This window comes from Aspergillus fischeri, genomic scaffold (assembly GCF_000149645.3).
Source record: "Aspergillus fischeri NRRL 181 1099437636247 genomic scaffold, whole genome shotgun sequence".
Lineage (NCBI taxonomy): Eukaryota > Fungi > Ascomycota > Eurotiomycetes > Eurotiales > Aspergillaceae > Aspergillus > Aspergillus fischeri.
The window spans coordinates 1,674,970-1,697,162 of NW_001509772.1; the positions used below are offsets into that span (position 1 = coordinate 1,674,970).

General features: G+C 49.6%; 10 protein-coding genes across 10 annotated transcripts, besides 4 other annotated features; 2 read left to right on the plus strand and 8 right to left on the minus strand.

Moving 5' to 3' along the window:
• Nucleotides 1–473: 473 nt before the first annotated feature.
• hsp90 (chaperone Hsp90) lies at nt 474–2,650 on the minus strand (the record flags this gene model as incomplete). The annotated part of the gene is made up of 2 exons (XM_001266115.1): nt 474–2,330; nt 2,390–2,650. 2 exons carry the CDS (start codon nt 2,648–2,650, stop codon nt 474–476), a joined length of 2,118 nt encoding a protein of 705 aa, XP_001266116.1.
• A 1,427-nt stretch (nt 2,651–4,077) lies between these two features.
• Nucleotides 4,078–4,101: a microsatellite.
• Nucleotides 4,102–4,389: 288 nt separating this feature from the next.
• Nucleotides 4,390–6,136, minus strand: NFIA_037940 (NTF2 and RRM domain protein; the record flags this gene model as incomplete). Its single annotated transcript, XM_001266116.1, has 3 exons — nt 4,390–4,686; nt 4,754–5,749; nt 5,819–6,136. 3 exons carry the CDS (start codon nt 6,134–6,136, stop codon nt 4,390–4,392), a joined length of 1,611 nt encoding a protein of 536 aa, XP_001266117.1.
• Nucleotides 4,963–5,004: a microsatellite.
• Nucleotides 4,997–5,071: a microsatellite.
• A 1,326-nt stretch (nt 6,137–7,462) lies between the features above and the next one.
• Nucleotides 7,463–7,907, minus strand: NFIA_037950 (uncharacterized protein; the record flags this gene model as incomplete). Its single annotated transcript, XM_001266117.1, has 2 exons — nt 7,463–7,786; nt 7,857–7,907. 2 exons carry the CDS (start codon nt 7,905–7,907, stop codon nt 7,463–7,465), a joined length of 375 nt encoding a protein of 124 aa, XP_001266118.1.
• A 1,891-nt stretch (nt 7,908–9,798) lies between these two features.
• NFIA_037960 (uncharacterized protein) lies at nt 9,799–11,530 on the plus strand (the record flags this gene model as incomplete). Its single annotated transcript, XM_001266118.1, has 4 exons — nt 9,799–9,852; nt 9,909–9,939; nt 10,026–10,167; nt 10,267–11,530. The coding sequence occupies 4 exons, from the start codon at nt 9,799–9,801 to the stop codon at nt 11,528–11,530; spliced, it is 1,491 nt and encodes a 496-aa protein (XP_001266119.1).
• An 80-nt stretch (nt 11,531–11,610) lies between these two features.
• NFIA_037970 (PMF1/NNF1 family protein) lies at nt 11,611–12,365 on the minus strand (the record flags this gene model as incomplete). Its single annotated transcript, XM_001266119.1, has 2 exons — nt 11,611–11,905; nt 11,980–12,365. The coding sequence occupies 2 exons, from the start codon at nt 12,363–12,365 to the stop codon at nt 11,611–11,613; spliced, it is 681 nt and encodes a 226-aa protein (XP_001266120.1).
• A 267-nt stretch (nt 12,366–12,632) lies between these two features.
• Nucleotides 12,633–13,922, minus strand: NFIA_037980 (putative cAMP receptor-like protein; the record flags this gene model as incomplete). The annotated part of the gene is made up of 4 exons (XM_001266120.1): nt 12,633–12,911; nt 12,977–13,480; nt 13,553–13,754; nt 13,831–13,922. The coding sequence occupies 4 exons, from the start codon at nt 13,920–13,922 to the stop codon at nt 12,633–12,635; spliced, it is 1,077 nt and encodes a 358-aa protein (XP_001266121.1).
• A 1,715-nt stretch (nt 13,923–15,637) lies between these two features.
• On the minus strand, nt 15,638–16,789 carry NFIA_037990 (cyclin-dependent serine/threonine-protein kinase phoA; the record flags this gene model as incomplete). The annotated part of the gene is made up of 3 exons (XM_001266121.1): nt 15,638–16,564; nt 16,646–16,669; nt 16,745–16,789. 3 exons carry the CDS (start codon nt 16,787–16,789, stop codon nt 15,638–15,640), a joined length of 996 nt encoding a protein of 331 aa, XP_001266122.1.
• Nucleotides 15,687–15,733: a microsatellite.
• Nucleotides 16,790–17,311: 522 nt separating the features above from the next.
• NFIA_038000 (putative SIR2 family histone deacetylase) lies at nt 17,312–18,457 on the minus strand (the record flags this gene model as incomplete). Its single annotated transcript, XM_001266122.1, has 1 exon — nt 17,312–18,457. One exon carries the CDS (start codon nt 18,455–18,457, stop codon nt 17,312–17,314), a length of 1,146 nt encoding a protein of 381 aa, XP_001266123.1.
• A 584-nt stretch (nt 18,458–19,041) lies between these two features.
• Nucleotides 19,042–20,320, plus strand: NFIA_038010 (PQ-loop repeat-containing protein; the record flags this gene model as incomplete). The annotated part of the gene is made up of 2 exons (XM_001266123.1): nt 19,042–19,097; nt 19,207–20,320. 2 exons carry the CDS (start codon nt 19,042–19,044, stop codon nt 20,318–20,320), a joined length of 1,170 nt encoding a protein of 389 aa, XP_001266124.1.
• Nucleotides 20,321–20,667: 347 nt separating this feature from the next.
• Nucleotides 20,668–22,182, minus strand: NFIA_038020 (co-chaperone SGT1; the record flags this gene model as incomplete). Its single annotated transcript, XM_001266124.1, has 2 exons — nt 20,668–21,252; nt 21,331–22,182. The coding sequence occupies 2 exons, from the start codon at nt 22,180–22,182 to the stop codon at nt 20,668–20,670; spliced, it is 1,437 nt and encodes a 478-aa protein (XP_001266125.1).
• Nucleotides 22,183–22,193: the final 11 nt, after the last annotated feature.

Sequence of the window (22,193 nt, forward strand, 5' to 3'; positions counted from 1 at the left end):
GTGACCCCCTGTTCTTATAGGCAGTCCTAGGTAGGGCTCATGTATGCTATCCTTGATGCGGGCTGGTTCTTCGTAGAGCGTAGCGAAATTCCATGCCATTCATTGATAGAGGTCGAATCCAAGAACTTCTGCAGGCGCAGACCAATATTCTACGGTATTGAATATGAATGCAAGTGAACGAGAATAAAGCTTTTATTCCGATGAACTATTGGTCTACCTGACTGAAAACGCTCTCACGATCTTCAAACGAAGAAACATTAAGAACCAAATTCAAAGTCGAAGTACCTTGAGTAAAAAGAAGAACGCTCAAGAACGCCATTTGTTGTAAATCACCATCATCATTCAGGATATACCATCTCCTGCCGTTCCCATCAATCGAAGAAAGCAATATCGTTCAGTGATTAGTCCTGATGCAAATACCGCTGGAACAGGGTTGAAAAAGGTCGTAAAATATTACATTAGAGCGTAACCGTCTAGTCAACCTCCTCCATGGCGCTCTCGCCAGTGGTGGCCTCGGCAGGAGCAGCCTCCTCGGTGGCCTTCTCCTCGGTGGTCTCAGCCTCCTCATCAATGTTCAGACCAAGAGACACGAGCTTGTGAATGCGCTCAGCGAAGCTGGCAGGCTCCTCGATGGTGAAGCCGGAAACAAGGAGGGAGGTCTCGAAGAGCAGCTGGGTGATGGACTTGACAGTGCGGTCGTTTTCACCGTCGGCCTCAACCTTCTTCTTCAGCTCCTTGATGATAGAGGACTTGGGAGAGATCTCGAAGGTCTTCTTGGAGGACATGTAAGAGCTCATGGAGGTGTCACGCAGAGCCTGAGCCTTCATGATACGCTCCATGTTGGCGGACCAACCGAACTGGCCAGTACGGATAGCGCAAGGAGAGCCGACGAGCTTGTGCGACACGACGACCTTCTCAACCTTGTCGCCAAGGATGTTCTTGAGGCTCTTAGCCAGGTTCTCATACTCCTTCTCCTCCTTCTCGCGCTCAGCCTTCTCCTCCTCGGTCTCCTCGAGCTCGAAGTCCTTGGTAATGTCGACCAGCTTCTTGCCATCGAACTCCTTCAGCTGAGTGAAAGCGTACTCATCGATGGGGTCAACCAGGAACAGGACCTCAAAGTTCTTCTGCTTGAGGCTGTCAAGGAAGGGAGACTTGGCAACAGCCTTGATAGACTCGCCAGTGATGTAGTAGATCTGCTTCTGGTGCTCAGGCATGCGGGTGACGTAGTCGGCGAGGGAGGTGGCCTCGTCACCAGACTTGGTAGACTGGTAGCGGAGCAGCTTGGCAAGAGTCTGGCGGTTCTGGGCATCTTCGTGGATACCGAGCTTGATGTTCTTGCTGAAAGCAGAGTAGAACTTGTCGAACTGCTCACGATCCTCAGCAATCTCGTTGAAGAGCTCAAGCGTCTTCTTGACAATGTTCTTCTTGATGACCTTCATGATCTTGTTCTGCTGCAGAGTCTCACGAGACAGGTTGAGAGGCAGATCCTCAGAGTCGACAACACCCTTGATGAAGCCCAGCCACTCGGGGATGAGGTCGGTGGCGTCATCAGTGATGAAGACACGACGGACGTAGAGCTTGATGTTGTTCTTGGTCTTCTTGGTCTCGAAGAGATCGAAAGGAGCACGCTTGGGAACGTAGAGGATAGCACGGAACTCAAGCTGACCCTCGACGGAGAAGTGCTTGACAGCGAGATGGTCCTCCCAGTCGTTGGAGAGGGACTTGTAGAAGGCGGCATACTCCTCCTGGGTGATGTCGGCAGGGTTGCGAGTCCAGATGGGCTTGGTCTTGTTGAGCTCCTCCTCCTCGATCTTGCTCTCCTTGACAGTCTTGGTCTTCTTCTCCTTCTTCTTCTCCTCCTCCTCCTCGTCGACCTCCTCGATCTTGGCCTTCTTCTCCTCATCCTCTTCCTCCTTGGTCTCCTCAGCCTCCTCGTCAGGGACCTCCTTCTCAGTCTCCTTCAGGACGTGGAGGTAGATGGGGTAGGAGATGAACTCGGAGTGCTTGCGAACAACCTCCTTGATACGACTCTCGTTCAAGTAGTCGGTCTGCTCATCCTTCAAGTGCAGAATGATCTTGGTACCACGGCCGAGCTGCTCACCCTCGGTATCCTGGGTGAGGGTGAAGGTGCCACCAGCGGCAGACTCCCAGATGTACTGCTCATCATCATTGTTCTTGGACACAACGGTGACGCGGTCGGCAACAAGGTAAGCAGAGTAGAAACCAACACCGAACTGACCAATCATGGAGATATCAGCACCGGCGGAGAGAGCCTCCATGAACTGCTTGGTGCCAGAACGGGCAATGGTACCGAGGTTGTTGATCAAATCCTATGTAGACATGTCAGTCAATCTAATTACTGCAGTCAAGAATGCCGGAGTAAACTTACAGCCTTGGTCATACCAATACCGGTATCACGAATGGTGAGGGTCTTGTTCTCCTTGTCGGGGATGATGTCGATGCGGAGGTCCTTGCCCGAGTCGAGCTTGGTAGGATCCGACAAGGACTGGTAGCGGATCTTGTCGAGGGCATCGGAGGCGTTCGAGATGAGTTCTCGCAGGAAAATCTCCTTGTTGGAGTAGACAGTGTTGATGATCAGCGAGAGAAGCTGAGAGATCTCAGCCTGGAATTCAAAGGTTTCAGAAGACATGATGGCGGAGGAAGAGCGAGATATGAGAAATATGGATTCTGATGTTTGACAGATTGTTAGCTAGGCCGCCTGAGAATCTCAACTTCTATTTATCTGAGGCAGTTGGGGGGGTAAAAATTGTCCAAACTGAGGGGCAACGGAGGAGACTTACATAAAAGGTAAATAGGTGGATTCGTGAAAGAGCGGTAGGTGGAGAGGTAAGCAAACGTTTGCAGAGAGATGAAGCGAAGGAGTCAAAGGGGAGAGAGGAAATAGGTTTGAGAGTGAGACTTTTGAAGATTGGAGAACAAGATATGACTGAGGAGAGAAGTAAAATAGCTGAAGGGGGGGATGGCCGACTTAATGTTTTCTGGGCTGAGGGAGACAAAATTTCGATGTGGTGTTTCTACGGCAATCCAGCAACTTCCATGCTGTCCGCTGTTCCACTGGTCGAGCTTCCAACAAGGTTCCAGCGCTTTCTGACGAGCTGGAGCTTCTCTTTGCCCCTGTCAATCAGGCTGCTGATGGTATCAGGGGATCTAGAAGCTTCATCCGCATCCTCTTTCATCTCAATCTTGGCTTTCTCTTGATTCCGTTTTCGAACTTCCCCGTCCGCTGAGACCACATCTCAGCGATTCTATATTTCTGACTTGCCTGACTGCCTCAGGCTCCTAATCTAGAACGTTCCGCTCCACTGTCTGGACACTCGCGGAACCAATCACAAGGCTGCATTGTATACCGCTTCTCCAGGTCCCCCAAAACAGCTTGTCCTCCTCAGAGTCTCCGTACACATGGTCCTTTGGTGAAACCAAGCTCTTTCTAACAGTGAAAACAAGACTGTCATCGCCACTAGGTTCCTTGGAAACAGAGCTTGCCGCCTGAAGAACTTTCACAGATTCTGCTCTGTTGCTTGGACTGTCTGGGGGTTTACCCGGGCAAATTGCATCTTCATCTGACCTGTCAGACTCATCGAGAAAACAGATAACTGGGCATCTGAAACACTCTTCTGTACAGCCATCTGACATGTCCAGCATGGACCACAAGGAAAGGACATTTTATGATCATCTAAACGAGGGATCGTCTTGTACCTAGTCAAGGTCTCTACCTTAAGCATCGGCTCAACAATGGCGGAATATCCATTATTATTATTACCCACCCGGCCAATGCTGCTCGTAGCGAGAGCACACCTGGCCTGCTCTCGACTCGTAAGCTATGTAGTCCAAGGCCATTCCTCACTGGTGAACCGGCTCGCCACCTATTGCAACCCCAATGAACGGATAAGCATATCAAACCATGGAGACAGGAATAAATCATCCATTTACACTTCATCAACTCGAGAAGATAGACCAACAAAACACGCATCTGGAAAAAAAGGGCACTCGAACTAGTGAAAGGATAAATAAGTAGAGGACAATCAGAACAGTGTTGGCCTTCGAGCTCGCTATGCTAGAAAAGGCAAAGAGAAAAGGCAAAATAGGTCATGAGAGTACAATGATAGGAAATAGAAGTCATATATCAAATGACCAAAGAAACCGGGAAAAAAGGAGTCTTCCCAGTGAGGAAATGACATAAGAACTTTTCCAACCGCTAATATGCAGTGTGATAGAGGGGGCCACATAACACATGGATGTCATTATGAGTAGATGTGAGTAATACATGCCCTGGAATCATCGTAGCATCTCAACCTGATATGCTGCTTTGGACCAGGAGGAAGGGTTAAGAATCGTGGAAGGTAAAAAGAGAATCTTCAACAGACCCCTTTAAGCAGTCTGAGGCTGGTTGCGGGGCTTGCCGTTCACGTTTCCTCCACGGCCACGGGGAGCAAAGCCGCCACGACCGTCGCGCTGGAAGCCACCACGGCCCTGGTTGCCAGCACGGTCACCGCGGCCACGACCTGCGCCACCACGGCCAGCACCGTAGTTAGCATTGCCGCCATAAGCGTTACCGCGGGGACGACGTTCTTCAACGAATATTTGTTCGGATCCGATTTGATGAGGGTTTGCAGCAACGGCAGCTGCGTAACCGGCAGGCTCCGCAAACTCAACGAAGGCGCAGTTCTTTGCGAAAAACAGTCAGGTCAGTTCGGATTATCTTCAAAGCGTTGAAAGTCAATGGTCAACATACCTTCTGGCGGCTCACGTCAAAGTACTTGAGCTTTCCGAAACGAGAGAGAGTCTGCTTGAGCAAGCTTGCATCAACCTTCTCATTGACATTCTTGATGTATGCAAGGACGTTCTGCTCTTCGGCGGTACGAGATTGGGTCTTCTTATGATCGTGACCAGCAGTTTGCCAGCCAGCACCGTCAGTGGAAGTCGGTTGCTCTGGAGTGATTTCAGCGGCGGCAGCTGCAGGAGTAGAAGCAGCAGTAGGAGCAGGCTGAGACGGGGCAGGAGCAGGGGAAGGCTGAGATGCGGCAGGAGCAGGAGTAGGCTTAGGCGGGGCAACGGGAATAGCAGGGACAACAGGAGCTGAAGCCCCAGATTTGGATGCAATGGTGGCCCAGGTCTTGGGAACAGCCTTTGCTGGAGTAGCGGTCTCCTTTTCAGGCGCAGGAGCCTCCTTCTTCACAGGCTCAGCTGGGGTGGGCTGAGGAGCTGCGGGCTTTTCTGGCGCCGCAGCTTCAGGCTGAACTGGGGCAGGAGCTTCTTGCGGAGTCTCCGGCTCTTCCGCAGCAGCTCCGTTGACCTGTGCTGGTTCGCCATTCTCCTGGGCCTGCTCAAGTTTCTCGTCCACTTGAGCGACAGCAGCTTCGTTAGTGACCTGGGTTTCGGTCACTTCAGGTGCAGCCTCAGCAGCGGCAGGTTCCTCAGCAGGCTCCGCGACCTGCTCCTCAGCAGGGGCTGCGGCAGCGGAGGGGGCTTCAGCCGGAGCGGCCTCCTCAGTTACAATCTCCTCCTCCTCGTCGACCAAGTACCGGAAGATATCATTGAGAACATAGTAGCCGTTGGGCTGCTCGGCGAGCACGAAAGTCTGCACAAACTTCCGGGACGGCTCGGAATTGTTGGAAATTTCACCAATGACGGAAATCAGGATGTTGTCAAACGATGCCTGAGAATCGACGTTCAAGACACGAACTTTACAGTCCTGGAAGTCAAGCTGCTTGAATTTCTCGTTGATTGCCTACGCGGATGGGTAGTCAAATTAGCAATGCTCTTAGGGCGCAACTAGTCCGAGGCGCATCGAACTCACCTTCTGGCCGACTGCGACAGGAACCGACTCTGCCTCGGTACCAAAGACGAGCTGCGACCGCCGGGAGTAGAAGAGGTGTAGCTTCTCCGGGCTACGGCTCATGTTGGTGTAGTACTGCTCAACGAAGTACCACCCAACCTCATCCTTGGATATTCCATTCTTCTGGTCGTTAGGAGGGGCATTGGTGGGGGTAGATGACTGCGCTGGTTGAAAGTTGGACACACTGGTCACGGCAGTATGGGCGTGGTTGTAGGAGTCAGGATACGCATGTTGCGCGGGGTAGTTGCCGTTCATAGGAGGCTGGGTCGTGTCGGACATTGTGTAAGATGCTGTGGTGGGAGACGAGTTGGAAAAGAGGTCTTGGGAGGCCAAAAGTATATGGACAATGGCAGAAAGCTTCTATGCGACGAAAGGCGACAATAAGTGAAGTAAGAGGAAGAAATCTAAAATGAGATAACTTTTCCTCTTCGTGGCTCGTCTGTTGATTGCGGAATTGCGGGTTAGTAACGAGCAGACTAGATAATAATGTATTTGGTGGATGGGAATTTGACAAAAGGCCAGGAGTTATGATGGATACCCACAATGCTAGATGCAAAGAAAATAAATGCAGTAGCTCAGATGCAAGTCAAAGAAGAAGGAAAAAGAGTACTGCGACGGGTTCTGTAGGTGGTCGTATGTGGTGGTCAAAATAAAGCAGAACGGAGAAGAATCTGTGCGATTTCCAATCAAGTTGGCGATTAGACGTCAATTGGGAAAAGCAACGAAGGATTTCGAAAGGTGAACAGATTGAAAGCTCAATGGAGGGAAGAGGGAGAAGAGAGTCAGGAGTCTGCCGAGGGAGGTTTGGAGAAGAAAGAAATTGAAGAAATCTTGCGGAGAGAAGCTAAATAAGAATGAGTTGTGGGTGGATGGTGAGGATGATGATGCCCCGGGATGGAAGAAGTTGCTTTTTTGCTTGTCTTGTCCAGCTTAGTTGGGGGAGTGCAAATTCGCCTTCTTCACAGCCAAAGAAAAAAGAGTGCCCCAATCTGTTTCAGTGCTTGCTTCACCGCCTTCCCAATGTGCGCTCCGCTTCCGTCAGCCTGATGATAGTCCGTAGTACTCACGGAGTCGTGATAGTATTGTATTGAATGAGCCTCACAGACGCTTTAGGCTATATAGGCGCTTGTAATCGTGTTTTATATATGAGCTCATTCACTCAATGACAACTCAGTGTTATATGCACAGCGGAAGGTCCATTGAAGAACAAACAAAGCGGAGGGAATAATTACAGTGCCATTCACATCTGTTCTATTGACAGTCTCAAAGATAGTCGCTCATCAACCATGACATGGATATACAAGCACAGATGAGAAAAGATTAGGAGAAGAAGGGCAGAATACGATGAATCAACAAAAATCTAACAATCAATCAACAATCGTAAACACCAGAGAACGCGTCAAACAAACTGATTCGAAAAAGAAGGGGGTATGTTGGACATGATATGGTAGAGAACAGGTATCACACTCGTTTACAGATTTCGTCATGAAAAAGTGGCAGACGGCCAAAGCGTATAGCGCAGGCATATCAAAAGCAAGCTTCGGATACAAACGATCTGAGGGGAGAAGATCGAAAAGGGAAAGCCAGGGCTTTCGGATGAAGAGCTTAAGCTGCTGTGGTCTCCGAAGCAGCGACCTTCTCATCTAGAACGGGCTTCCGCATGACGGCATCTTGACCAGTCATTCGTCGCCCCAGTGCGCGTTCCACCTTTGCACCAAGGGCCAGCTTGCTGAGGTTGTCGCTTTTCTCTGGTGTAGGGACAAAACGTTGTTTCAGAAGGGGTTTGTTCTCTAGACGCTCGAGGCCATCGCGCAGGTGGTTGAACTCAGCCAGTCTGGGATCACCACTAGGTAGGCTTCCGATGGTCTGTTCCGATGGTGCAAGTGATGGGCTACCGCTCACGGTCGAAAATCTTTTGGACGTGCGATTCTGCGCCGGGTTAGACGACTCCCTCGAGGCGAGACAACACGCAGAAATGGAAAAGCGTAAAGAAACTTACAGATTTGGCCATGATAGGTCGCTCCGAGTCCAATGAGGGTTGTCTGGCCATTCTGATGGTATAGTTCTTGGTGGTTTGGATTGTGGGTTGTTTAATTGAGGGAGTAGATACTAGTGTATTGCTCTCTTGGTCGAAAAGAGAAAGACTTCGCAGGATTGCACTATTTTCTTTGAATGCCGCGCGAGTCAGTCAATGTAAACTGGAAACAAAGAAAATAGATATGACTTGTAGGGATAAGAGATAGAGAGAGAGAGAGCGAGAGGCAGAAGGAGGAAAATATATGACTGATTATCATTACTGATAGTAAAAACTCATAAAGGGACGACGAGACTCCGGTATGGAGGGTTTAATTGACAGAACCAGAAAGTAATGGTAAGGATCCCATACCTAGGAACCTAAGCAGTCAGGTATTCGTGCGCTGCTCAGTGACAACCGATCTAAACGAGACGGAAACCCTGGGTAGAGTGGGTTATTGTGGGATGACAATGATCTCCGGGAGTTTGTATGAGGATGGGATACTCCGTACTCTGGCTGGTTATTATTATATTAAACCAGGGGACTTCGTAGAACAGGCAGGCCAGAAGTCAGAAGTCAGAACTCAGAACTCAGGAGAGCTGGGGATGAGTAAAGTGGATGAGCCGAGTGGGTCAAAGGGGGGGCGCAGAGAGAAAGTCAACTTACAGTACTAAGGCACTTCCGAAGCTGTAAGATATCTACGGAGTTACCCAGGTCGGCATTAGCTTTCTGCATATGATTACCCAGAAGTTAGATGTAGATCAATGCGCTGCAAAACTTTTCCAAAAAGGAAACTCAAAAATTAAGGCGATTTTGAAATCGGAGGCATCATATCAAGTATGAGGTCCAGGCGCATCCCTGATGGAAGAATAGAATCAGCCCATACGCGGCAGCCTACAATTTCAACGGATTTTTATCTGATTTTTTTGCGCTCGTTTTCCCACTGTTGGGCGCAAGACACGATCACCTGTTTGAAAGCCTCCTCCCCATCTTCTAGTCTGCAGGAGATTGTTTTGCATCAGCTTCAGTGCATGACTCTAGTTATGGTGAAGAAAAGATATTCCAACATCGGACTGATGATCATGCTCTAGCCATCGTTGTAATGGTGACGGCATAAGGATTACCTTACCTAGGGTGAGGCCATCCAGTACTTCGGTACTTTTACTCCAAGGTTTTCTCCACGTGCCACATCCAGTTGATAGTCCTGACTGCCACGCGAGATGATCCGTTGAGGTTTCCAATCATCTAGTGTATTTTCTTTTATCCATGGTGTCGCACCAGAATTTAATAAGGAAGGTATGTCGTAAGAGGTTGAACCTATTGCTCTATATAAACTCTACGCTACAACCATGATATCATAGTGAAAAGCATCGCTACAATACTTCTTTCCACCCCGGATATCGCTCTTAAGCCAGTGGATCAGATATCCACATGTGGACATGTTCCATATGGTCTGTACTTGCCACAGTCAATAATGATGCAAGATTGATAGAAGTGCATGATTTCGGTACTCTGCATTGCAATTTGGCTACTTCAGTGTCACAATGCCCACTGGCTATTCGCTATGCTCTATTGAGTGTATCCAGTACTGTGAGACAACAAGGAGGGATATACAACGATTGTAGAGCACATCATGAAATTGAAAAAGGTCTCCAGCAAGAGCCAGTGTCGTATTATCCATGGATAAATTGTCGAGACATTTTGCATCAAAGTGCCTGTAACCCAAGCGGTATTAAAGGCGGTACATCATAATAACAGCAATACCCGTAAATCTTGGCCCCTCCATCCAAATGGGAAGAAAAACGTCTGACCCAGCAACCGAGCTCGAGAACACCTCGCTAATAAATTTACACTTGGTTATTTACCAACGAAAAGTGGCGCATTCATTGTCCAACTTGCTTACATCGTCCCTGCATGATCCACCGGAATGCCGAAACCCAAGGCTTTTTTGAAGGAAGCTAAATCCAAGAAAAAAGCGCGAGTAGTTGTATCCTCAATCATATGGAGCACAACCATGCAACTGCTGATATCCAACAGGCGCCAGAGACTGCTGACGAATTTCTAGCGGGTAGGTAATCCTGTGCCCGTCCGCCGAGTACAGTCTAGTCCATACCTACTCTCGAATGTTACCCTAATTCGTCTGATCTTGTCCAGCCGGGGTCGAACAGGAAGAAGGTGGGGAGAAATGGCGTGCTGGCGATGCTGCCAAATCCTTGCGCTTTTTCATGCGAGCAATCGCAATTTATGATGAAGGCTTGCAAAAACATCCTAAGGCGTTCGACCTGGCCTATAATAAGTATGTCTGAAGCAAACAATCCTTCCGCTGAGCAGCTAGACGGCTCTTCCATTGATATGCTCAACGGGAGAACATACGTTCTATACTGACAGCTCTTAGAGCACGTCTCCAATATGAAATCACCCAACATCCTAAATTAGTTGCCCAATTACCAACTCCATTGCTGGATGCCTTGCAGATAGCGTTACGGTCGCATAGGGAGGCCCTCAATCTGGAACAAGACAACGCAGATGCACTCTTCAACAACGCGCAAGTGCTCACGAGTCTTGCGGAAGCAGCTACCGACACAAAACACCCATCCGATGAACAGCTCTCGGGAGCAATCAAGCTTCTTCAAGAGGCCATAGAACTTTTCCAACGATGTCTCGTGCTACAAGAGTTGCGGTACACCGAAATGCAAGAGCAATTGAAGCAGATGGAATCTGGGTATATGGGTCCACCTGAGGAGGAAATGAAGCAGGCTCAAGAGGCTATGGATATTGCAGGCCAATCGGATCCTTCAGAACCGCAAGAGCAATGGGCTGCAGTTATTGAGCCAGTGACCAAGAACACTCTCGTTGATACGGCCGTGGCGCAACTGGATACCCTCACTACACTCAGCAACCTGCTCACGTTTAATCCCGGAGTGGGACTTGCTTGGGTTGAAGAGTACTCTTCCGATCTCCTGCAGAGGATTCCGGTGTATCTCGAGGGGTCAGAGAGACAATATGAGGCGTCTTTGGCTCGAGCCAGGTTTGTATGCGCCTTGAACGAGCTGGTCTATCGCAGCGGAAGGATCGAGGTCGAGACATACCACAGAGAAATCACGCGTGCCTTTGGACCAGATTTGGACATATCTACCGATCCGGACGGTCTTTGCAGTAAAGCTGATGCGCTTACCTCTTTCAACACTGCACTCACTGACCTCCCGCCTTCCCATGACGCCGAGGCATTTGCGAAATCATTGCACTTGAGATGGCAATCGCTATCAACTGCACTGGACGCATTGACCAAAGCTTCGAAACTCCCTGACGCAAACAACCTGCCGAAAATTCATTTGGCCAGGGGAGACGTAGAGATGCATAGGTGGAGGCTCGGATTGGCTCCATGGGAGTACGCCGTAGCGGGACAAAACGCCTCGACACTACTGCAAAACGCTCAAACGTATTATCGAGGCGCTGCAGCCCTAGCAAGAAGAGACGGGGCTATGGAAGAAACAAGAGATGGGACATGCAAAGAGGCGATCGCAGCCGCTCTGGGAGGCCAGAAGGATAAACTGGAACAGCTCAAGGCGGCCGCCCCTAAAGAGCTGACAGCTGTTGCTCAGGACGTGGTGGAGGACGGTCTGTTGGCTCCCGTGGATATGGAGACTTTGTTGTCGTAACCGATCATAGGCACCCATTCATGAATCAGAAAAGTAACCTTTTGTCGCTTGTACAAGGTGTACAGCCCCCTGGAGCCTGTTCATATCTCTGACCTGGCCTTGACTTCTTCGTCCATCTTGAATGCCTCCTGGCGAAGGTCATTCTCTTTGCTGAAATGCGAGGCTGCAGCCGCAGCACCTTCTACGTCAGCGACAATAGACTCGAGACTCGACAGTAGCCTTTCGATCTCCGCTCTTTGGCCTTGTATATGTTGGGCTAGCTCTGCGTTCTCAGCTTCGGTTGCCTGGATTCTCGCGTTCAAAGATGATTGGGCTTCTTGCAGGTAAGGTGTCAGATGCGCGCGATATAGTTCGTCCGGGGTTAAGGTATGCGGACTATATCCAGTATCAAATGGTTAGCAAACCACTAAACCGAGAAACAACCCGTATATCAGCAACTAGAGACATACGCTACACGACTTTCGCCTTGACCATTGTCCCTCCTATGCCTCGCCTCCCCGACCAGCCGATCGAGCTCATTCAGATGCCTCACTGCATCACGTTCATGGAGGATATCGTCAAACTCCGCCTTCGCGCTCTCCTCGAGCTTCGCGTTCAGTTGTCTCCATACCGACTCCAGACTAGCAGGGACATGTTTCGCAGGTGTCGGAAAGCACCCTGAAAAATTCGCGTATGAATTTGCGCGCAATGTTCGTGCGAGGGCCTGGCCGAAAACTTGCTGTAGACGCGACGCGCGTGGTCCTGGAGTGAGAGGGACAGGAGCCGGAGGAGGCGGGGAAGGTGAAGCTGCTTGTCGTGGGTGATTGGCATTGGTAGATTGAGTATCTTCTGCCATTTTCACTTCGATGCGATTATTCTTCTTGTGATCTTGCAAACAGGTTGGTCCGTCCGAGCGATGTTGAATGTGGGGTGTGGGACATTGAATCTACGAGGAAGGGGTACGTGATAGACACGTGACTTTTGTGTAGATATCCACACGTCGGTCCGTCCGACATAGATTTCTCTGTTCGCACACAGGACCAGACATGGATTTTATGGCATTAACAAAAGACAATATCAAACTACAGAAAATATGCGGGCAGCCATTACTATACAAAACAGATTAACCCGTCAACGCCCGAGTGCTGTCGTTCCCATGCGAATGGAGACTTCCGACAGCCCCATGTCCAGTAATTATGTGTTGGGATGGGCCTCTATGCACGGAATTTCGCCATTTGATCTTCGCAAAAGCCTCTTTGAAAGCAGGCCAAGAGATCGATATATAAATGATACTATTCCAGAACCCTTGCAGCGGAAGGACGAAACTGGACGTATAGTTCATGCCGAAGTTGAAGTTGCGCGGATAGATCAGCGCGTACAATCTGTTGATCGTGGAGGGTACCTATTCCAAGTATCATTATTAGTCAAGTCTGTTACTGACACCACTGCTGCTGATGGTGAACTGACCCATGTGACAAGCAGTGCGATGAAGAAAAGCATCGCATATTTGGTATAGGCCCAGGCGGCCGAGTTCACGTCTCTCGCCGTCGCGCGACGCTGAGCGTATGGATCCTGCTGACTGCTTCTCAACGTCCGCATTGGCACATGCTCGTCGTTGCCAGACGCGCTGCCACCTTCTATGGTTACGGAGTAGGGCGAGTATGGGCTGAGGTATCGATGCGGTATATGGCTGGCACTCGTGATGGTCAATCGATTGGATTCACTTCCAGAATGTGTGATCTCGCTGGTGACGTGTATCTCTGTCTTTTTGGAAAAAGCGGGCTCCATAGGACTGTCAATTTCGCCGCAAGACTCCGGACACTCAGCCTCCTCGAGTTGCCGTCGTTTCTCGAAAATCACTTTGCCAGCACGCAGATAAATGGCAAATGTCAGGAAAATGACGAACCAGACTGGACCATAGAAGACCGCAATGCGAAGAAAATCCCAAGGGCGCGACACCCAGCACCAGAGCTGTTAAGCGACGACGAGTTAGAGGGTGACTCTGTATATGACTGATTCCCCTACGACAAACGTTGCACTTACTATGGCTGAGCCGTAAACCTTTCCCCGAGCCTCGGTTTCTATGAAGAAATAAACGAATGCCGGAATGAAGGGGGGGCCATAGCAGAATAGCACGTATTTCCACTCGAGTTGTCGCAGCTGTTCTGAGTTATATTTGTGGAAGAATGTCAAGTAGACATTGCATGCCATGGCAAGAGTCCACAACGCATCAGCGGGCATGAACCTGCGACATGCGAACAGCAACCATCAGTATATGAGTTATGAGCACCAGATACCGGCAATTTGACCGAGCTACTGACCATTGAATCAGAAACGCCTGGAACTGACAAAGGCAGCTGCTTGTCCCGTAGGCGATGCCCGACTGAGAGATCATCGTGGCTACATTTGCCATGATATTTCCCCATGACGCATAAAATACGAGACGATTGATCGGCTTGCGAAAGGATCTAGATGAGAGGAAAGAGATGACTATGATACTTGTGCCAGCGAGAGAGACTGCAGAGCATATGCGTTCTGTCGTCGATATGGCGAACAATTCTCGCTGTGTGAGCGACATATCGCCAAGCACATGCTGATCAGACTGACCACTATCGAAGGATCTTCACAGATTTATGCAAGGAATGGAAAATAGGTAAAAAGGAATGAGAGGGGTAGCCAAGGAAGAAAAGACGGAGAAGAGAGTACAGTAATAGGTACGATCCAAGATCGCACCAGAGTCTGTGGCACACTCGGGCGATGGAGGCGAATCGACTTCTTGGGAAACCTACTCCATAAGTGTGAGTGAGTATCAAGACTTTGTTTAGAGTTTGTCGAATCAATATTCGACAGGTCCCTTCAGGATTCAGGACTCGGCCCTTATGGCTAATATAGCCACTGCTCCGCAGGGGGCTATTGCCTGCTCACATGCTTTTGTCGAAGGAAGACAAACCATGTTCGATACCTAATAATAATGAATTTCGAGGGCTACCAATAATAGCAGAGGGAATGCTTGTCGCCAACGGAGCCGGAACAAAGCATGAAACGATTCAGTCTTCTAGATTCTTTCGACTCGACCAATGCCAATTCAGAGATTCGGCTGCTAAGCATATGCTGCTTTTCTCATTCTTCTTCCATGTGGCCCGGTGGAGCATGGGAGATTTGCGGGGAGGTTGATCCCGGAGTCTGTCCTCTGTACCTTTCTCGTATTAAGATTTGGTAGTCTTGTTCTAATGCACAGGAAATACGAACTGGATGATTCCTTATTCAAACCCTGGCAAACCTAAAACTCGTTCACAGAAGCAACACAAGGAATTGATCCTCAATCGTCAGGAGTAACTAGTTCTGAATAAAGACTGTTTCCATGGGGAGTAAAAAGGGGAAGCAGAGCGAAAGACACACGGAAAACAAAAGAAAAAAGAAGTGCGCCCAGATCTTATGCATGTCAAGCCTCACAAGCTTCTTTCAGCGATGAAGGCTGTGCACATTCATCCATCATCTTAGAACAAAGGGGAAAATTGACGATCAGTGCCGGATACGTACTCCATAGTATCTATCTCTGGAGTGGATCAGTCAATGCTTTATGTTAAGGTCACTTATCGTGGCCCACCCAGCTGAACTTGTGGACAGGGGTGGTGGACTGATCTAGTTTTCTATTCAAATGTGGATAGAATAACCAGCTTCTCTTAACCATGCAAGGGGTTGGCGAAACTTCGAAGCTATCAAAAACTACCCAACTGTCCGGTTATAGTGGTCTTTTTCTTCAGCTTGCGCTTTGCGACGTCTACGTATCAGATAACGCCGCGGAGCAAAAATAAGCGTATCCGTGTACTGGCGGTTCAAAGACACCATTTAGTACAGTAGTTGAAAGAGGTAAAGCTTTAAATAGAACACAAAAGCGCTATTCACAATGCCCTACAAGTCGGCTCCCTTTGTCTCTTGCAAAAGCCAAACATGCTATCAAAACGTCAAAAGCTGCCAATATTAGCACTGATGTCCTTCTTCGGGTATAACGCCACGCTGCCGCATTTTGAACCTATAACCATCATCTCATTGTGCCTACTTTGCAAATATGAATTCAGCAGGAGCAAAAAGAGGTAAGAGGAGACGATTTGATCGGGGGTGACACATTTAGTATGCCTGTTGTGGTGGGACCATCCCTCCGTAACCTCCAGCCATTTGTTGCTGTTGCTGTTGTTGTTGTTGCTGCTGCTGCTGCTGCAACTGAGCCTGTAATTGAGGTAGGTCATGGAACCAAGGATGCTGCAGTGCGTCCGCTGCACTAATGCGCATCTCTGGCCGTAATTGAAGCATTCGATTCAGCAGATCGAGTCCGAGGGGGTCGATCTGAGGCAGAATAAGTCCCAGATCTTGTGTTGCATATACGTGGAAATTGGGTTTGTACTCCGGTAGCTGAGAGATACCGGGCCACGAACGCTCCGAAGGGGTGCCCATCAGGCGGAAGATCTTCTGCAGTTGGTCCTCGTTGGTCGTCCCGGGGAACAGAGGACGGCCGGTATACAATTCTGCCATGATACATCCGGCGGACCAGATATCAATGCTCGTGTTATACGTTCTGCTGCCCAGCAGCACGTCCGGAGCACGATACCACAGTGTCACCACTTCGTTGGAGAAGGTGTTGACAGGGATGCCGAAAGCACGGGCCAGGCCAAAGTCGCCCAACTTGAGCTGACCCTTCTTATTAATGAGGAGATTCTGAGGCTTGAGGTCTCGATGGAGAACCCGATTCTCATGACAAAAGGCGATGCCCTTGAGGAGCTGGTGCATGAATGACTTGATCGTGGCGTGGTCCAGCTGACCTCGGTCGCCTCGCGTATCCATATACTTCTTCAGATCCTTATCCATATACTCGAACACAAGCATGAGCTTGTTTTCCGTATGAATCACATCATAAAGTGAGACAATACTCTCATGCTTCAGTTCCTTCATCAACGAGATCTCTCGAATGGCTGTCGATGGTGTTCCTTCTTCCGAATCAAGGTGAATCTCCTTCAACGCTACCAGCTCGCCGGTCTGGCGGTTGCGTCCTTTAAAGACCTGCGAATATTGAGATTAATATCACTGCGAAGAATCGAATGAGATGCGCAGGCGGGGAAGCGGAAGGAGGATCGAACGTACTGTAGCATATGTACCTTCACCCAGCTAGAGACGAAGCAGAAGTTAGTACCGGCCTCCCTTTACAATATTCCATGCGGTTATAGAAGCAGTCTCACACACCTTTTCCAGCTGCTGGAAAGAGCTGGGTTGCTGCGACTTATCCATCGTCTGAGAAGAGATGGTACCTCTGGTTGTGACGGAAGTCTGTTGAGTCGAAGCTTTTGGGCGTTGGTTACTGAAAAGAAAGGATTTGGGAGACACAAGGGTAGATACAATTTCAGAAAAAGAAGAAGGGTTGGTGTACTCTGAACGAGAATCCCTTGCGGTTCTGGATGGGGTCCGATAGTCCATGCTCGGAGGTGATCTGATCGCAACTTGTTTGAACCAGCCCCGCGCGGCCTATCTTGGGATGGCAAATCGCGGGCGGTTGCTTATCCACCTGCGCGGCTCTATCAATAAGGTATCCAGCGCCAACTAACCAATCTTCCATCTATGTAATCGAACCTGAGAGGTTCTCACCATTTTAAGTAAACATCTTTTGAATGCGACGATTCGAAGGTGCTCTAGATAGTTCTGGTTCGGTTGTGCTATTCAACCGAAATGCTAATTATCTATCAGTCTATGCATATATGGACTTATTCTGAATATATACAGTGTACAGCGCATGCAGTTCACAGCTCTATACGTTCATCCGTAAATAAAGTTGGGAAGCAGCGACACCACAGGAGGAAGAATCGCCTCAGACGGAAAGCTGCAACGGACATGTGAGGATGAGACATCGCTACTTGGCCCAAATAAGACCGACTCATTCCTGACGCCTCCCAGATTGATTATGGCTATAGGCATCCCTCTCCTGTGGGCTCTCTCAACTAATCGCCATGCTGAATACGTAGCAAGACTGCTTCCTAGAATCAGTAGCCTCCCTGCATCATCGATGGCCTCTTCAGCGGCTGTTTTCACTCCAGGGTCAATATTTTCACCAAACATGACGACCGCAGGTTTCAGAATGCCAGCTGTAGACGAAGGGAGCCATGCCCCATCCTTTTCCACTTCTACCCTGGCCTGTGTGCCATCCTTCAGTCTTGGAGGGTTCTCCAAACAGGTAGGACAAGATGGGTACCTAAACGTGGAGTATGGAGCCTCAGCCAAGTCCACGTCACCATCTGGATTCAGCTTAAACCCCTTCCGTCTCTGTTCTTCAAGATTGTTCGTGTCGAGAGCTCCTGCCTCGACCATGCGGGTAAGAAACTCCGCCCAGGCGGGGTTGAGCCTCTCGAGTGACTTCTGAAACTCGGCGCGAGAGAATTGGTTTCGACAGCTAGTACAGACGACAGACTTCAAGTGGCCATGAAGCTCAATGGTCGGTAGCTCGGGATGCGCAATTGAGTGGAAGGAGTCAACATTCTGCGTCACAACGGAACTGACAAAGCCTTTGGCGCCGAGATCTCGGATGGCCCGGTGCGTCGAGTTGGGCTCAGCTTTCAACAACCCAGGCCACCCAACAAAGCTTCGAGCCCAGTACCTTTTGCGAGACTCATGTCGTGAAAGAAATTCGTGAAAATATATAGGCCTGTAGGATTTATTCGTGACGTAGGTGCCGTTCTCTCCTCGATAGTCGGATAGTCCAGACGCTACCGAAATACCAGCACCAGTCAAGAGAACAGCCTGCGAATGTCGGCCAACATCCACTCCGCGAAGATACGGGGATGGAGGAGCTGTGAAAAATGATAAGACGGCATTGATCGCTCCTGAAAGTGTACTTGCAGATGGCGGTACAATAATCGGTGGAGGCAGCGGACCGGTCAACGGTATACGGATCGAGGGTTTCGTCATTGAAGACGCATTGTTGGCTGAGGAAAGCTACGGAGATCGAAATGATCAGAAGTGTTTGACCTGTTGTGCTATCCAAATGGCTTAGTGAAGTATGGGCAGGTTTTACTTCCACGGCGACGGAATACCTTTATTATGGTAGAGCCGCGGATATGATGTAACATAAGTAAACTAACTAACTAACTTAAGTTAGTCCATCACTCCATAGTGACTAATCTTGATGTCACATGATGAGATTTGTCCAGTGTCCGAGCTGGTGTCAAACCTTTTGCTTGAATTGATAGAAAACTAGAGCTTGAAGTTTCTAGACGGAGGTGAATATTGATTTATAGATATACTATTGGAAAGCAAGCTTTCTACAAGAGTAAGTCCGACATCTGGTCTAGAGAACATAGTATGGGTCTGGATTTCCCCAGATATTAGCACGTGACTGATCCAGAGTAGAGTCTTCGAAACGTCACACCTTCATTCCCAGATAATATTCGAATTCGGCGTGCTGTTAACATTTCCTTGTCTTTTATAAGCAGTTCTGAGTCGTCTGAGCGAATTGGATTTTGGTCCAATTCCTCGCTTCGTCCTCTTTGGACATGTTTCCCTCCCAAGCTGGCAATCTAGATCTAGATGCTCTGAGCGGTATTTGCGGGTATGATTCTAAGCTCTTTGATGTAACGAGACGAGAGGATTGGTGGGGGAGGAACGACATCGAGGAGGAATTAGTGTTCTTACAGTTGATCACTGACTGGCGCATATAGGTCAATTTCCATTGCCTGCTGGGTTGTGGTTTTCTCACCGCAGATCATTGAGAATTTCCGTCGCGGCTCTGCTGATGGACTCTCTTTACTCTTTCTCGTGGTCTGGCTAGCAGGGGATGTTTTCAACATCCTTGGTGCCGTCCTTCAGGGCGTGCTACCTACAATGATCATCCTCGCCGTCTACTACACCCTTGCAGACATTGTTCTTTTGGGCCAATGCTTCTACTACCGGGGATTCACGCTGCGGGATGAACTGTCCAGTCCCACTCCTCCCGCAGAGATCAACACTGAAGATGAGCCTTCGCAGGCTAGAAAGGCAACAGAGCGTACCTCTCTACTTCCTCCCAAGTCTAACGGCCACTCACATCACGTCCAAGCACAAGAGCCTCACTATCAGTCAGGCCAGGCGGGCCCAGCAGCAACAACTACACAAGTGCGGCCGTTACCATCGCATTCGGACCATCGGCGACACTCTGCAACATCCTTTCGGGAGATTATCCATCCGAACGTCGACGGGACACATCTGTCACCCGCAACACCCTTCATTGAACCGACTTCTAAGAAAAATTTGTCTGCTCGACGCATTTCCACTCTTCAGACTGTCCTTTTTAACTTGACCACAATTGCACTTGTCTGCGCTGCAGGAGTCCTGGGCTGGTATGTCAGCCCTAGCTCTTCCAAGAACGAGGAATCAGACTTGCCTGGAGATGACCGCGATTCATCCTCTCTTACTTTCGACACCCTAGGCCAGGTGTTTGGCTATCTATGCGCCGCCCTGTACCTTGGCTCACGCCTGCCACAGATTCTTCTCAACTACCGGCGCAAATCTACGGAAGGGGTTTCCCTGCTATTTTTCCTCTTCGCATGTATCGGCAACCTGACCTACGTACTGTCTATCCTTGCTTATTCCCCAGTCTGCAAGCGACACTCTCGCCACTCTCACGACTGTCGCCCCGGAGAAGCCGCTGCGCTCTACGGCCGATATGTGCTTGTTAATCTGTCGTGGTTGATAGGGAGCTTTGGGACTCTCTTGCTTGACATGTGTATTTTCATTCAATTTTTCTTGTACAAAGAAAACGGAGACGGCATAGATGAGATAAGTGCCCGTGACTGATTGAGCGACTGACAGCGATACAAGTTGGGAATGGATGGAAAAAAGGCGCTTGTGTGGAAATCTTCCCTAGGAGTTCCGCCGGTTGGTTTACTGATTATGATACTCTGTTCGCAAAATGTATATATAGGCGAGAAAGAAGAGAAGGTTGTCATAAAATTCGTTAGAAAGGTATCTCTTCTTCATATTATAGCTATGCAATGAATTTCCATAAAGGACGACACCCGAAGCAAAACACCCGCTAGATGCAATGCGTACCCAATCGTAATGCTGTCAACGCATTTCCCTCCCAGACGGTCTACTGGAAACATGAATCAGGTGAATTAACCCTAGATATGAGCATAATCAACCTAGTCGCTGGGTGGCCGTGCTTCCACTTTGCCTTGGCTGACTTCCTTCCAGTTGGTGCTCAAAGACGTGCCCTGGCTCTCCACGTAACTCTTCACCATGGCCCGACGGGTGTCCGGGTCCGCGTTGGCATACAGTTTCTTAAAGAAAGCATCCACTGGATCGCCAGTGCCGTAGTCAGAGTCGATGGAATCCGCGCCATCGGATTCATCGCCACTGTCATCACCAGCTTTTGCATCATTTTCCGCGTTCCGCTCCTTATCCTTGTCTTTTGACTTCTTCGCTGTCAGCGTGGATGCGACTTTATCCCAATCTTTAGCGCCGCGGCGAGATGAGGTTGGGTAGGAAGGCCCGCTTTCGGCTGCGGGGGTTGCTCCTACAATGGCCTGTCGATCAGCAAGTTTAGCGCTTGACGACGACGCTTCTAATGCGCCCCATTTCTGGCCCGCTGTCTTTTTGCGTAGGACGAGTTCAATCTTTGTTGACATCACAGAAACCTTTGATGCAGATGGATCAATCGGAGCGAACAGAGGATCCAGAGTAAAAGCGTAGTCCGCGCCGGACGGGAGCGGGAATTGAATGGCAGCCTGTAACGGCTCACAGTCAGCTCCGGATCAATAACATGAGATTTGGGTGAAAGAAAGGGTCACTTGAAATCCACATACCGATTCATCCTTAAGCTCGGTGTCAACGCTGTCCTTGGGCACTCCCTTAACGTAAAGGGTGACGACAACCGAGTCATGAGACTGATACCACTCGTGCCGAACCTTTTCTGTTGAGGGACCAGTGGGTGGTGAAGTGGTGGACATCGCGGGTGGAGCCTTGCCTATTGTGGCCTGGCTCTCTGTTGTAGGAGTGTATGTTTTTGTAGAATCTGTGGCCTTGTCGTCCGCTGAGGTGGTCTGTGTCTGAGCACTTCCCTCCTCGACTTTACCAGCCTTGAAAGCATCGAGTTGCGCCTTGAGATCCTTTTCAGATGGAATCGATACACCCTTGGGGAACTCTTCAATGGTGACCCTTGCTTTCTCGTCGCCCTCGGCCAGCTTGCTCAGCTTTCCCTTAACTTTCAATGTCCAAATGGGGAGCTCCTGCTCATAGCCTTTCTTGGCGGAGGAACGCACAGCACCACCACCAGCCATCGCATCCTTCACTTTCTCCGATCTATCTTGACCTTCTGTAGTTGTGCCAATCTTGTCCTGGATGGTGCTGAACACGAAGGCTGCGTCGCCGTATCGCTCAAGCTGATACAGGACGATGCCGCGTCTCATCTGTGCAGACAGTATAAGCTCGCGTTTCGCTCGTTCTCGAGCAAGCGTAAGCGCGATTTCAGCATCTTGAAGCGCGGCCTGGAAGTTGGGACCTCCGTCTGCGGGCTTGAGCCGTGAAAACGCAGTCGACCTCTTGATATAGTAGGCTGGGGCGCGGGGTAGCTCTGTCAGGGCTTGGGTAAAGTACCGGATGGCAGTGGGACAGTCAGAGTTGGCTAGGGCCTTGTCACCCTCTGCCGCCGCGTTCATTCTGTTGTTCG